The 15,882-nt window shown below is 41.1% G+C and overlaps 1 protein-coding gene and 1 pseudogene across 1 annotated transcript in view; both read left to right on the top strand.

The window, feature by feature from the left end:
• The window catches only part of Zranb1 (zinc finger RANBP2-type containing 1), a 60,201-nt gene that overhangs the window by 39,844 nt on the left and 4,475 nt on the right, over positions 1–15,882 (top strand). The window contains 3 exon segments of the mRNA XM_004659262.3: positions 532–603; positions 3,676–3,874; positions 15,479–15,599. Coding sequence (XP_004659319.2) covers positions 532–603; positions 3,676–3,874; positions 15,479–15,599 — 392 coding nt within the window.
• Positions 8,821–11,406, top strand: LOC105944051 (annotated as a pseudogene).

The raw sequence follows: 15,882 nt of genomic DNA, 5'->3' as shown, positions 1-15,882 counted from the left end.
CTTCCCCCCAAGATAGGGTCTTATTCTGGTCCTGACTGACCTGGAATTCACGATATAGTCTTAGGGTGGCCACGAACTCACAGCATTCCTCCTATCTCTGCCTCCCGAGTGCTGGGATTTAAGGCGTGTGCCACTACACCTGGCTCATTCTTTTTGTTTTTTTGAGGTAGGGTCTTGCTTTAGTCCATACTAACTTTGGAATTCACTTTGTAGTCTCAGGGCAACCTTGAACTCATGGCGATCCTCCTACTTCTGCCTCCCAAGTGCTGAGATTAAAGGCATGTGCAGCCATGCCCATCTCGTAAACATAATGTATCTTGACCATAACCCCTTCTCCCCTATCTCTTCCCTTCACTGAATCCCTTCCTTCCAGGGAAATTTTCTTTTATGTGTTACAGATGACACTAAAAAAAGATACCTGCCAATCTTCAGTGAAAAGGAAGTTATTATTGGGGCTATTATTATTTGCAGCTGACATTTAGTTTATTAAGCTATGAAACATGCCTTTTTGTTGTGTGTGTGTATGTGCAGATATTGAAGACTTGCCTCCAACAGTCCAGGAAAAGCTATTTGATGAAGTCCTGGACAGAGATGTTCAAAAAGGTAAGTGCATGTAATTGCCTTTTATCTCCTCATTAACTTTCTTTTTTTTAAAATCTTTATTAACATTTTCCATGATTACAAAATATATCCCATGGTAATTCCCTCCCTCCCCACCCCACACTTTCCCATTTGAAATTCCATTCTCCATCATATTACCTCCCCATTACAATCATTGTAGTTACATATATACAATATCAACCTATTAAGTATCCTCCTCCCTTCCTTTCTCTTCCCTTTCATTAACTTTCTTTTTTAAAACCTTTTTATTATTGACAATTTCCATAATTATAGACAATAAACCATGATAATTCCCTTGCCTCTCCCATTCCTCTTCACAAATCTGCTCTCTTATCATATCCCCTCCCCTTCTCAGTTAGTCTCTCTTTTATTTTGATGTCATCATTTTTTCCCCCTGTTATTAAGGTCTTGTGTAGGTAGTATTAGACACTGCAAGGTCATGGATATACTGGAAGATTACATTGTAAGCAGTTCTACCACATTCTTTCTTCCACCTCTTTCTCAATGGACCCTGAGCTTTAGAAGGTGTGATAGAGATGCGTCAGTGCTGAACACTGTGCTGTCACTTCCTCTCAGCACTGTGGTGTCTTGAGTTATCCCAGAGGTCACCGCCATCTGAAAAGAGAAGCTTCTCTAACCAAAAGTGAGAGTAACATTAATATATGGGTACAAACATTAAGAAAAGTGCTAATAGCGTAGCTTGGTGAGCATAGTATATACATTTAGCTAGACACCAGCAGGCTGTATAATGCCTAGTGCTCATGACTTCCCATTATCATAGGCTTTTATTTTTGTTTTCTTTCTGTCTTTTGTACCAAGGCTATCAGCTGCTGCAAACAAACTCCAGATGCATGAGCCACCTTGTGTATGTGGGTCCTGGAGAATCTAACCTGGGCCCTTTGGCTTTGTAGGGAAACACCTTAACTGCCAAGCCATCTCTCCAGCCTCATCATAGGCTCATTTGACCTAGCTGGCCAGACTTAAGGCTTGTAGTGTCCACTGTTGTTTATTTCTGTTGATGCCTTCTGTCTCCTTTAAGGTTGCATACAACATAGCTTTTTCATTTTTCTGTCAGCTGGTCTACAGGGAGGAAGTTTTCAGCTCAGTTCAGCTCCAACAGCATTTCTCAGTGACCTTGCAGCCCAGACATGTGGAATCTTCAGCAATAGGGTCTTGCTAACTCTTCCTGTTGGGAGACTAGGAGCCTTGGCCATGGCCTATAATGTTTTGGGGAGCGTCAGGGACTTCCCTGGCCAACAACTCACTTGAAGGTATCCCATCCCTAACACTAAAAGTTTTTAATACGTCTATGGCTTCTGAATGCACTACTGTCCAAAATGTAGGTTTCTATATGGCTTATTCATACCCTCCTTTTAAATTTTGATTAACCCTCTCCCCACCCTTTTACCCAATCTCTTCCCCTGACCTCATTTAGGCCATTCCACCCCAGTAATCTGTTTATTTGCTTACATATACACAGTGCTATCCCCTTAAAGTCCTCCCTTCTCCTCCCTCCCTTTTAGCCCTTTTCTAGCTTGCTGGCCTCTTAACACATACCCCTACCCTGACATGGAAGGTAATATTAGGACTTCCAGTGCAGGCCTATGTACCTTGCTTTGTGTTAAGTAGGTCCTGTTACCTTTTAGGATGCCTTCTTCCAATAGTATCTATGCTGAGTGCCCATCTCAGTCCCTCTGTGTTGTGTTATGGACTCGGTTAGGCTGCTCGGGTTGCTGGATCTAGTGTTCTGATTGGTGTGCTGAATTTTGTGTTGCTGAGGGTTGGTTCTCTCATGGTTCATGGCACTGGTGGTTGGGGGAAGGGAGGCTGTGTAGGATGCCTGGAATTGCACTGGAGCTGCTCAGCTGGTTCTTGCCATTTTCTCCTCGAGGTTTCTTTTTTAAAAAGATATTTTTATTTGACAGAGAGCGAGAGAGGGAGGGGAGGGGGAGGGAGAATGAATATGAATGAATGAATGGGTGCACCAGGGCCTCCAGCCACTGCAAATAACCTCCAGACATGTACGCCCCCTTGTGCATCTGGCTCTCTTGGGTCCTGGGTAATTGAATTTGGGTCCTTTGGCTTTGCAGGCAAATGCCTTAACCACTAAGCATTCACTCCTCACCCTTCTTCAGGTTTCTTGACTTTGTGAGGAGGGTGGTGTGAGTAGAAAATCCCTTCACCTGGTTTCTGCTGAGGTAGCTCAGGCAAGGCTGGGTGGGCATGCCGGTAGATCAAGATGCATGTGCCACTTTGTGTATTTGGCTTTATGTGTTCACTGGGGAATCAATCCCAGGTGTTTAAGTTTTGTAAGGAAGTGCCTTAAATCTGAGCAATCACTCCAGTCCAATTTGTGGTTTTTATTTCTTTTCATATTTGAATAGATGTGCCAGGGCTTCTAGCTATTGCACAGGAACTTCAGATGCCCTGCCATGTCCATCTGTCTTGATATGGGTATTGGGGGATCAAACCCAGGTTGCTTGGCTTTGCAGGCCAGCACCTTAACACTGATTCATCTCTCCAGCCCTTCAACTTTTGGTTTTTATTGTTAGGTAGGGAATGGGTTGGTACAAATGTAGCTCCTTTTCTTTTAAAGATGTCAAGTGTGCTGTTCACTGGAGCAGGAGAGCACTCAGTGGGAGACAGCTTGCCTAGTCATATGCAAAGTTTGGAATTTGTCTCCAATACCCAAAAACAAAATGAAAAACAACAACAAAAATACGTTCAGTTTTCCACCATGATGGAGTGAATAAATACAGACATAAATCTGTCTTGAAAATTTTTAATTTTTATTACGTATTCTAGAATGACTATGTTTCTGAATTAAACATGTTTAAACAATAAAATTATAAAGAATTTAGGAGTAGAATAAATTGTGCCAGAGCCATTACATGATTTAATGACTCAAAAATTTTGTTTCAGTTGATCAAATTTATTTAGGTGTTTATTAGTAAACTTCATATAAGTCCTTTCATATGTAGAAAATAATTTTTTCAGCCCACTAAGTATTTTGTATTTATGAATACATGAGCATGTTATTTAAATTCCTCATAGAGTTAGAAGAAGAATCTCCAATTATCAACTGGTCCTTGGAGTTGGCTACGCGTCTAGACAGTCGACTGTATGCACTTTGGAATCGGACTGCAGGAGATTGTTTACTTGACTCAGTACTACAGGCTACCTGGGGCATTTATGACAAAGACTCGGTGCTGCGAAAAGCCCTGCATGACAGCCTGCATGACTGTTCACATTGGTGAGCTGGCTACCTTCCTTATTTCAGCCCAGACTTCACTTGCTGGATCACTTTGTTATACTGGTGGGATGCTTCTCTGCTCTATTTCCTTTGGAAGCTAGAGAAAAAACTTTGACTCTGGACATCTAGACAGTTGAACACCTCCATAGTTTTTAGACTTACCTTCTTTCTTATTTTTTTGAGGCAGGGTCTTACACAAGGTGACCTGGAATTCACTATGTAGTCTCAGGGTAGACTTGAACTCACAATGATCCTCCTACCTCTGCCTCCCGAGTGCTGGGATTAAAGGCGTGCGCCACCATGCCCGGCTTTTTACTTTTTTTAGTTTAGCATTAAAGTAGATGCATCTGATGCTTCAAAATGAAAACATTTTTGTTTTGATAAAATTGAACTGTATTTGAATATTTTCAACACATTGAGTTTTAGTAGCAATAAACATTGATTTGGTCAGTCTTTACTCATAACTTTAAGTACATAATAGTTTCATATTTTTAACCAACTGTAGCTGATCATCAGTTGAGCATCCCCCCCGGGGTGGAGGAGGAAGGGGGTGCTAAGATCACATTTGCAAATTCAAAACAAAAAAAATTAAAAGTAGTTAGTGCACTAGACCCTGGTGTCTAGCTTGTGGTGTTATGGTGGTAGTTGTTAACATGTAGAACACATAGGCTTCAACACTGCCCTTTCACCTTAGCTTCATGTGTTCTCAAGTTTTGCTTCACTTCATTACCTCAATCTGCATCTTTCTAGAAGAGCACATCCTTTTCAGCCACAGCCCTAATCACTACACATAGGAAAATCAGTGGGAATTTATTTACCTAATACAGTCCACATTTTCCCAGTTCTCAAAATGTCATCTGTGAATTTCCCTAGGATCTAGTAAATGATAAAAATCACGGCTCAAAGAAGCTAAATTAAATTTTCCATTGTTATAGTTAGTAAGAAGCAAAAACCACTTAAAATTTGTACTCTTTTTTTGCATTAATATCAAAATGGCTTTTCCTACTATAATCAGATGCTTATAAATAATGCTAATTAATACCCCTACTTTGGATAACTTTGTTATTGTAGTATCTTTCTGGTATTTTTGATTATTTACCACTTGTGAAGTTTGTTATCATCGTTAGGGATTACATGAAGACCATTAGAGTATAAAAAGAACAGATTTTATTTTGTTTCATTGTGGAAGCTCTGGTACTTAGAATAACTTGAAATATAGTACTCATTAAATACCTAATGAATGAAAACATTTTCTAGAATTAGGAATAAGAACAATATTACTTTTTTGAGAGCTAAATTATAGCAAATGCCTTACATGCTGAGCCATCTCTCCAGCCCTGAGAGCTAAATTATACATCAAAGTATAATATATTGAAAATTTGTATTCACTTAAAAAACAAGCTGATAGAATGTAGAATAAACAGTCACTCAAGTAGATGGTTTAAATGATTATTCTTTGCCCAAGAAAGAGGTTTTCGTTTCCCTAAATGGTGGTAGATGCTGTGGATTGATGCATATCAAGCTTGCACCTATAGATGATGAGTTGTCTGTTGCTATGGGTCTACCGCCCGTGTTGTGTTTAGTTTGGTTCCTGTGATAGTTGTTTCTATATTCAAAGGAATTATTGGCTGGGTGTGGTGGTACACGCCTTTAATCCCAGCACTCAGGAGGCAGAGATAGGAGGATTGCCACAGGTTTGAGACCAACCTGAGACTACAGAGTGGTGAATTCTAGGAATCCCAGGTCAGTCTGAGCTAGATAGAACAAGACTGTACCTCAAAAAAAAAAAAAAAAAATAAATAAATAAAATAAAAAAGGAAGAAAGAAAAAAACAACCACCAAAAGGAATTATCCAATTACTAGTTCAAAGGAATGGAATTATTTTATTTTTATTTATTTGAGAAAGAAAGAGGCAGAGACAGCTAGAAATCAAATGGGTATGCCAGGACCTCCAGCCATTGCAAATGAACTCCCGATGCATACTCCACCTTGTGCTCTGGCTTACATTGGTCCTGGGGAATTGAACCAGTGTTCTTTGGCTTTACAGGCAAGCACCTTAACCGCTAAGCCATCAAGTTAGCCCTAGTCCTTGTTTGTCCCCCCCCCCCCCCCCCCCAGGTATAGTCTCACTGTAGCCCAGGCTGACTTGGAAATCACTCTGTAGTCTCAGGGTGGCCTCGAACTCACGGCGATCCTCCTACCTCTGCCTCCCGAGTGCTGGGATTAAAGGTGTGTGCCACCACGCCCGGCTCCTAGTCCTTGTTTTTATCTTCAGAATGTTGTAGTTAAAACTTTTAAATTTTGATCTCTGATCTACTCATTATTCATGTGCTAGCTAGCTTTTGTTTGAGGTTTGAAATATAAGGGTCCAAATTCATCTCTCTGCCTGTGAAAATTCAATTTTCCAGTACCATTTATTGAAAATAGTTTTTCTCTATACTGTTGTCCTGGCACTTTTTGTTGAAAATTAGTTGATTAGAAAAGAAAAGGTTTGTTTCTGAACCTTATATTTTTTCCCATTGATTTATATGTGTATCATTACATCAATGCCAAATTAGTTTGATATTTTATTTTTTTGAGGTATGCTCTCACTGTAGCCCAGGCTGATCTGGTATTCACTATGTGGTCAGTGGCCTTGAAGTCATAGCAATCCTCCTACCTCTGCCACCCAAGTGCTGGGATTAAAAGTGTGCACCACCACACCTGGCTTGATACTAGTATTTTTAAAAATTTTATTTTATTAATTTGAGAGAGAGAGATACAGAAATAGGCAGGTAGAGAGAGAGAGAGAATGGGCATGCTAGGGCCTCCAGCCACTGCAAACGAACTCCAGATGTGTGCGCCCCTAGTTCATCTGGCCTGTGTAGGTCGAGAGGTGAATCTGGGTCCTTTGGCTTTGCAGGCAAGCACCTTAACCACTAAGTCATCACTCCAGCCCCAATACTTATATTTTTTGAAGTAAGTTTTGAAATCAGAAAAACTTTGAAATAGTCCTGAGCCCTTTGGTCTTTAGTATAAACTTTAGGATCCAACTTAAAAATTTTTTGCAAAAAGGCAGCCAAGGTTTTGGTTGTAATTATGCCGGCTGTTATATGCATTGATCATTGCTTGATGATACTGAGTCTTAGAACCCATGCAAGGTCAGGGAATAGATTTTTCAAGTGTTGGCTCACGCCTGCTTCCTGGTATGCTTGGGTACACACTGGATTTGAATTACTTATTTTTTTTTTTTTTTTGTTGTTGTTTTTGTTTTTTTTTCCTATCCCCTCTCCGTAACCTTTTCCTTCCTCCCTCAAGCCTTCTTTCTCGCTTCCTGGCCTCTACTACTGATTCACAAATCCAAAAAGTTGAAGCTGTGATCTACATACCAGAGAGAACATATAGCATTTGCCTTTCTGAGTCTGGCCAACTTCACTTAGAATAATCTTTTCCATTTTCTTGCAAATTTCATTTTTCTTTACAGCTGAATAAAACTCCATTGTCTATGTGTACCACATCTTCATTATCCATTTTTTAGTTGAACATCTCTGCGCCGATTCCATTTCCTAGCTATTGTGAATAGAGCAGTAGTGAACATGTACCTCTGTGGCAAAGGGTAGAGTCCGAGGCTATAGTTCCAGGAGTGGCTTCACTGGGTCATACAGCAGATCTATTTTTAGCTGTCTCAGAAATCTCCCCACTAGTTTTCACAATGGCTGTGTTGGTTTACATTCCCACCAGCCATAGGTGAGGGTTCTTCTTTTCTCACACTCTCTCTGGCATTTATTGTCATTTGTCTTATTATTGAAAGTCATTCTGACTAGAGATGAAATCTCAAAGTAGTTTTAATTTGCATTTCTCCTAATGATGTTGAACATTTAAAAATAGGTATTGGCCATTTGTACTTCTTTTTTTTTTTTTAAATTTATTTGAGAGCGACAGACACAGACAGAAAGACAGATAGAGGGAGAGACAGAGAATGGGTGCGCCAGGGCTTCCAGTCTCTGCAAACGAACTCCAGACGCGTGCGCCCCCTTGTGCATCTGGCTAACGTGGGACCTGGGGAACTGAGCCTCGAACCGGGGTCCTTAGGCTTCACAGGCAAGCGCTTAACCGCTAAGCCATCTCTCCAGCCCCATTTGTACTTTTGATAATCTCTATTCAGTTTATAGCCCCCTCCCCTTTTATTGAGTTGTTTCATTTTATTAGGTCTTTTGTTTTTTGGTTTTTCAAGGTAGGGTCTCACTTTAGCTCAGACTGACCTGGAACTTACTCTGTAGTCCCAGGCTGGCTTTGAACTCATAGTGATCCTCCTACCTCTGTTTCCCAAATGCTGGGATTGAAGGCATGCACCACCATGCTTGGCTTTTGCTTCTGCTTTTTTAAAGGTAGGGTTTCAGTTTAGCCCAGGCTGACCTGGAATTCACTATGTAGTTTCACATGGGCCTTGGACTCATGGCGATCCTCCTACCTCTGCCTTCTAAGTCCTGGCACTAAAAGCATGCACCATAATGCCCAACTTATTAGTTTTTTGAGGTCTTTGTATATGTTAAATATTAATCCTATGTCAGATGTATAGCTGGCAGAGGTTTTCTCTCATTCTGTAGGCTTTTTTTCTTTGCTTGATTAACAGTGTCCTTTGCTGTACAAAGCTTTTTAATTTCATTAAATCCCGTGGGTTGATTATTGACTTCTTTTGTTCCCCTTCCCTTCCCCCTTCCTTCTTCTCTCTTCTTTTTTTTCGAGGTAGGGTCTCACTGTAGCTCAGGCTGACCTGGAATTCACTACATAGTCTCAGGCTATGATTCTCCTACCTCTGCCTCCTGAGTGCTGGGATTAAAGTATGTGTCACCACACTTGGCCAGTTGACTTTATTTCTTGAGCACCTAGAGTTCTATTGAGAAAAAAGTCCTTGCCTGTGACTATATATTGAAGTGTTTTTTTTTTCCCCTATATTTTCCTTGAGCATGTCCAGGTTTGAGAGTTTCATTCTGGTGAAGTGTGTGTGTGTATATCTGGATATGTTTAAAGTGCTCCCTTAACAGCTTTCCTTAGTCTTAATGGTTACATATTGTTTAATTTCTTACCTTATGTACTAATCAAGAACCAATTATAGACATCTTTTAGTTTATACAAATTTCTGTGTCTGGCTGGGCATGGTGGCACATGCTTTTAAATCCCAGCATTTGGGAGACAAAGGTAGGAGGATTACCGTGAGTTAGAGGCTACCTTGAGATGACATAATGAATTCCAGGTCAGCTTGAGCTGCAGTGAGACCCTACCCCTTGTGCATCTGGCTAACCTGGGTCCTGGGGAAATGAGCCTCGAACCAGGGCCCTTACGCTTCACAGGCAAGCGCTTAACTGCTAAGCCATCTCTCCAGCCCGAGAATATTTTTTAACTAAATAAGAGCTAAATTTGGGGCTGGAGAGATGATGGCTCAGTAGTTAAAGGCACTTGCTTGCAAAGCTTTATGGTATGGGTTTTATTTCTCAGTACCCATGTAAAGTCTGCATCTGGAATTTATTTGCAGTGGCAGGAAACCCTGGTACACTCATACTCACTGTCTTTTGTGCATCTGGCTTTACATGGGCACTGGGGAATTATACCTGGGTCCTTTAGCTTTGCCTTGTAAGCACCATGACTGCTAAGCCATCTCTCCCTCACTCTCTCAAATAACATATTTTTTTATTTTTAAAAATTTTATTTATGAGAGAGAAAGAATGAGGTTGAGCTGAGAGAGAGGGAGAGAGAGAGAGAATATATGAGAATGGTCACTCTGTGGCTTCTAGTCACTGTGAACACCAGATGTGTACGCCACCTTATGTGCATGCATCACCTTGTGCATCTGGCTTATGTGGATTCAGGGAAGAACAACCTGGGTCCTTAGATTTTGCAGACAAACACCCTAACCGCTGAGCCATCTTTCTAGTCCTAAAATATTTTTTAAAAAAGAGTTAAATTTTAGCTGGGCATGCTGGTGCACACTTTTCTTTTCTTTGAGGTAGGGTCTCACTCTAGCCCAGGCTGATCTTGAATTCACTATGTAGACTCAGTCTGGCCTCGAACTCATGGTGATCTTCTACCTCTGCCTCCCAAGTGCTGGGGTTAAAGGCGTGCGCCACCATGCCCGGCCCGGTGGTGCACATTTTTAATCCCAGCACTTGGGAGGGAGAGGTAAGAGGATCACTGTGAGTTCCAGGCCACCCTAACACTACATAATGAATTCCAGATCAGCCTGGGCTAGAGTTAGACCCTACCTCAAAAAACAAACAAAAATGAGTTGAGGAACTCGAGTTGGAAGAGGCGAGTCTGGTCTCAAAACGGAGGTAAAACTGCCGCCCGGTCGCCCCCAGCCTGACTCGGGCTGCCGCCGGGGGGAGGAGGGCCATGATCCAAAAGAACCAGAGCAGTTGAGAAAGCTGTTTATTGGTGGTCTGAGCCTTGAAACTACAGATGACAGTTTGAGAGAACATTTTGAGAAATGGGGCACACTCACAGATTGGTGTGGTCATGAGAGACCCCCAAACAAAGCATTCCAGAGGCTTTGGCTTTGTGACTTACTCAAGTGTTGAAGAGGTGGATGCAGCAATGTGTGCTCGGCCACACAAGGTTGATGGGAGTGTAGTGGAACCAAAGAGAGCTGTTTCTAGAGAGGATTCTGTAAAACCTGGTGCCCATTTGACAGTGAAGAAAATTTTTGTTGGTGGTATTAAAGAAGATAGAGAAGAGTATAATTTGAGAGACTACTTTGAAAAGTATGGCAAAATTGAAACCATAGAAGTGATGGAAGACAGGCAGAGTGGAAAAAAGAGGATTTGCTTTTGTAACTTTTGATGATCATGATACAGTTGATAAAATTGCTGTTCAGAAATATCACACTATTAATGGGCATAATTGTGAAGTGAAAAAGGCCCTTTCTAAGCAAGAGATGCAGTCGGCTGGGTCACAGAGAGGTCGTGGAGGTGGATCTGGCAACTTTATGGGTCGTGGTGGAAACTTTGGAGGTGGTGGAGGTAATTTTGGTTGTGGTGGAAACTTTGGTGGAAGAGGTGGCTGTCGTGGAGGAGGTGGTGGCAGCAGAGGGAGTTATGCTGGAGGTGATGGTGGTTATAATGGATTTGGAGGTGATGGTGGCAACTATGGTGGTGGTCCTGGTTATCATCGTAGTAGAGGAGGCTACGGTGGTGGTGGACCAGGATATGGAAACCAAGGTGGTGGATATGGTGGTGGAGGAGGAGGATACGATGGTTACAATGAAGGAGGAAATTTTGGTGGTGGTAACCATGGTGGAGGTGGGAACTACAATGATTTCGGAAATTATAGTGGACCACAGCAGTCAAATTATGGACCCATGAAGGGGGCAGTTTTGGTGGAAGAAGCTCTGGCAGTCCCTATGGTGGCGGCTATGGATCTGGTGGTGGAAGTGGTGGATATGGCAGCAGAAGGTTTTAGAAACAGCAGAAAAGGGCTACAGTTCTTAGCAGGAGAGAGAGTGAGGAGTTGTCAGGAAAGCTGCAGGTTACTTTGAGACAGTCGTCCCAAATGCAGTAGAGGAACTATAAACATCTGCGACAGAAGGAGCAATGATCTGTAGTCAGAAAAGTTACTGCAGCTTAAACAGGAAACCCTTCTTGGTGAGGACTGTCATAGTCACAGTTTGCAAAAAGTACAGCTATTGATAAAATGCAATGTAGTGTCAATTAGATGTACATTCCTGAGGTCTTTCATCTGTTGTAGCTTTGTCTTTCTTTTTCTTTCATTACATCAGGTATATTGCCCTGTAAATTGTGGTAGTGGTACCAGGAATAAAAAATTATGGAAATTTTAACTTTTCAATATTTGTGTAGTTCAATTTTTCTACATTTTAGTACAGAAACTTAACAAAATGCAGTTTTGAAGGTGTTTCCTTGTGAGTTAACGAGTAAAGAAGATCATTGTTAATTACTATTTTGTATGAATTTTGCCAAAGTTAACTGTAAAGAAACACCTACTGTCTTGCAGTTTAAGGGGGAATTTATTCTCCCTACTTCCAAACCATGCTATGAATGGGCGCGGACATGTGGAGAGAGTAGATATCTGTATGTTTGCAATGTGTGTTTTAGAATATTTAGGATTGGGTATTTAATAAATTAGCATATTTGTGAACTTAATAGCATTAAGATTACCTTCAAATGAAAAATCTCAAAATTTCTATTTGGTTTTTGTGCATTTTCTTTCAAAATGTAATCATGATTTTAGTGTATAGACTTACTGAGTCCTAGCTGTTATAACATCTCCATTCTATACATTCACATTGGTCACATTTAAAGTGCCGCCATGGTTTTTGGATGGAAAGCATGGGCTGCCCTCTAAATTCTGGAAAGGGGCAGTGGATGTTTTCCATTCCCACATTTAACCTTGATACAGGACCACTAAGTCTGCTGTGTGTAAGCAAACTAGTAGGTACCTGATTTTGTTGTTAATTCATCTTAAAACCCAGAGGTTTACAAATCCTGAGTCACTTTCCTTGGTTTAGCTTTCCCAAGTTTTTAGAAGAAAAGAATAAAAATCACTCATTGAACCCTTAAAAAAAAAAGTTGAATATTTGAAATATCATATGTCAGAAAATCTTAAATTCATTAAATACCTTCAAAGTTATTAATTTTTTAAATTTTTTGTTTGTTTTTATTTATTTGAGAGTGACAGAAAGAAGTAGATAGAGAATGGGGGCGCCAGGGCCTCCAGCCACTGCAAATGAACTCCAGATGCGTGCGACCCCTTGTGCATCTGGCTAACGTGGGTCCTGGGGAATTGAGCCTCGAACTGGGGTCCTTAGGCTTCACATGCACGTGATGACCCACTAAGTCATCTCTCCAGCCCCCCTTCAATGTTATTTCAAGATGAACTTTTTTTTTTTTTCAAGATGAACTTTTTTAATGCATGTATGTATACATACATGCGTGTGTGGAGTTCAGAGGACAACCTTGGATATCCTTGTTTTTTAGGAAGACTGGCCAGCTTTTCTTTCCTTTCGTGCATCTGGCTTACATGGGTTCTGGGGAGTTGAACCTGGGTCCTTAGGCTTCACAGGCAAGTGCCTTAACCACTAAGCCATCTCTCCAGCCCTTTCTTTTGTAAAGGCAAGCATCTCATTAGCCAGGAGCTCACTCGTTAGGTTAGATTGGCTTCCAGAGATCCTGGGGCTATAAGCATGCATCATCACAGCCAGCGTTTTCCTGTGGGCTCTAGGATTTGAACTCGAGTCCTCATGCTTGCATAGCAAGCACTGCATTAACTGAGCATGTCCCCTTTAACTATTCTGTGCTATAACTTTGCACAGTAGCAGCAGGTTGTCTTAATCTTTTGATTCTTTTACCTAGAATAGGAGAAATGTGATGTTCCCAATTTTGTTATCTCTTCATAGGTTTTGGCTGACTAGTTGTATGAGTGTGACCTATAATTTTGGTTTAAAAGAAGGAAAATACTTAGTGGCAGAGGCCAGTAAGTTAAAAAGGAGATATAAAGGGAAGAGAAAGGAAGGGAGGAGGGTACTTAATAGGTTGGTATTGTATATATGTAAGTACAATGATTGAGATGGGGAGGTAATATGGAGAATGGAATTTCAAAGGGGAAAGTGTGTATGGGGAGGGAGGGTATTATCATGGGATTTTTTTTATAATCATGGAAAATGTTAATAAAAGTTAAACAAATAAATTTTTTTGGTACTTTTATTTGAGAGTGACAGAGTGAAAAAGAGGCGGGGGGGAGGGAGGAATGAAGGAAGGAAGGAAGGAAGGAAGGACGGAAGGAAGGACGGACGGACCAGGACCTCTAGCCACTGCAAACGAACTCCAGACACGTGTGCCCCCTTGTGCATCTGGCTAACGTGGGTCCTGGGGACTGGAACCTCAAACCGGGATCTTTAGGCTTCATAGGCGAGCAATTAACCGCTAAGCCCTCTTTCCAGCCCTAAAAGTTTTTGTTGTTGTTGACTATAAAAGTAAGATTTGTTTTTAGACTCTCAGTTTATGCCTATCACTGTACACATAGCAGATTATCTTGCTGTTTGTACTTGGAAGTCAGTTCCATGTCCATGGGTTCAAAGACTATCATGATGAAAGTGTTCCTCCAAGTAATCTTCACAGCTCATGCAATTCCAGTCGAAGTTCCAGCTGGAATCACAAGTGTGCTGCTATACCCAGTGCCTTGTTGATACTTAATTTAAAGAAAATAGATGACTTTTGTTTCAGCCTACTAGTGACCCACTCTGAGTTTTATGTTCTCGTTTGTAAATAAAAGCATCAAAAGGGTATTAAATACAAGCTGGGTGTGATGGTGCACACCTTTAATCCCAGCACTTAAGGGAAAAAAAAGGGGGCATTAAATGTATATAGAAGGAATTGGCTTTATAGTTGTAGTGATTTTGTTTCTTTGTGGTTTTCTGAGGTAGAGTCTAGCTCAGGCTGGCCTCGAACTCCCAGTAATCCTTCTACCTCAGCCTTCCCATGTGCTGGGATTAAAGGTGTACATTACCACATCTGGCTGTTTCTTTTCATTTATTTTAATTATATAATTTAATACTATTACTGTTTTCGAGACAAGGTCTTAAGTATCTCAGGCTGGCCTGAAACTCCCTATGTAGCTGAAGATGACTTTCAAGTTCCTGATCCTCCTCCTACCTGCCTAGTGCTGGGTTAATAGATATGTACCACCGTTCTTTGTGCACACTTGATATTTTTATGAACACAGGGATGGGTACTTCAAATCTGTTTATATAAGTGTTATATTATTTGAGAAATAAATCTTATATCTAACATCTCCAACTGCAATTTGAATCGTCCCCCAACCTTTTAAGACAGTCTCACTTTGTAGCCCATGCTGGCTCCTGTAGTGCTGAAATTATGGGTGTGCACCATCATGCGTGGAGTGTGTTAAGTATATAAATGAAATGATAAAAGGAGCTGTTCTTTTGTTTATCAAGATAGGGTGTCACTCTATCCCAGGCTGACCTGGAATTCACTTTGTATTCTTGGGATGGCCTCGAACTCAGTGATCCTCCTACTTCTGCCTCCCAAGTGCTGGGATTAAAGTTGTGCGCCACCATGCCCGGCAAGGAACAGTTTTTGGGCTGGAGAGGTAGCCTGAGAAACTGTTTCTCGTTGGAACCCCAGAACCCATATAAACAACTAGACAGCCACATGCTTCTGTAACCCCAGTCCCATAGGGGAGCAGAGGCCCAAGAATCACCAGAGCTTAAAAGAGAAAATGGTTAGTGGAATCAGTGAGGACTGGCAGGATCAGTAAGAGACTATATAGCTCAAGTAAGAATGGCTAGAGCACCCTGCCACAGGTGAGTGTAAGAGGTACTCTGTTGGCAACATATATGTGCACACATCACACACACAAGCAAACAAATCCCCCCAAAACTGTTTTCAACAGTAGTGTTTAAAGGTATAGTTAAAGTATATTGGTTTTTGGCTAAAGATATATTAAGAAATGTCACTTAGAATGGAAATATTTCTAATTTGAAAATGTATTATAAGTTAGGTATAAGTGATTATATAGAAATGTTTGGAACTTTAAATGTGCTGTTTACTGAAGGCTTATTTATCGTTATTTTGTTTACCACTTTGCTTTTGTTAGGTTTTACACGCGCTGGAAAGATTGGGAATCCTGGTATTCTCAGAGCTTTGGTTTACACTTTTCACTGCGAGAAGAGCAATGGCAAGAAGACTGGGCCTTTATACTCTCTCTTGCTAGCCAGGTAAGGATGTTTCCAGCTTTGTGGTTCTGAGAAAGTTAGCTAGCACGCAATTCAGGTTCCTGAATTAGCTGGATCGTGCTGGAAGCAGTGCAGTATGAAGGAAAGATGCTTGACTTGTCATTTGCCTACTTGGCTGCTGTGTGTTAAATGGGTGACATAGCAACTCATCATTGCAGACCTGTTATGCCTATTTCACTTACCTACAGGTTAGGTTAGCTCCTGTTGTGGGTTTTAGGTGGGAATTACCCAAACAATCACTGAGTTCATGGTAGGTAATAAGTAC

Source organism: Jaculus jaculus, chromosome 1 (assembly GCF_020740685.1).
Source record: "Jaculus jaculus isolate mJacJac1 chromosome 1, mJacJac1.mat.Y.cur, whole genome shotgun sequence".
Lineage (NCBI taxonomy): Eukaryota > Metazoa > Chordata > Mammalia > Rodentia > Dipodidae > Jaculus > Jaculus jaculus.
Note: the sequence above shows the minus strand (reverse complement) of the source record. Positions and strands in the feature narration are given on the sequence as shown.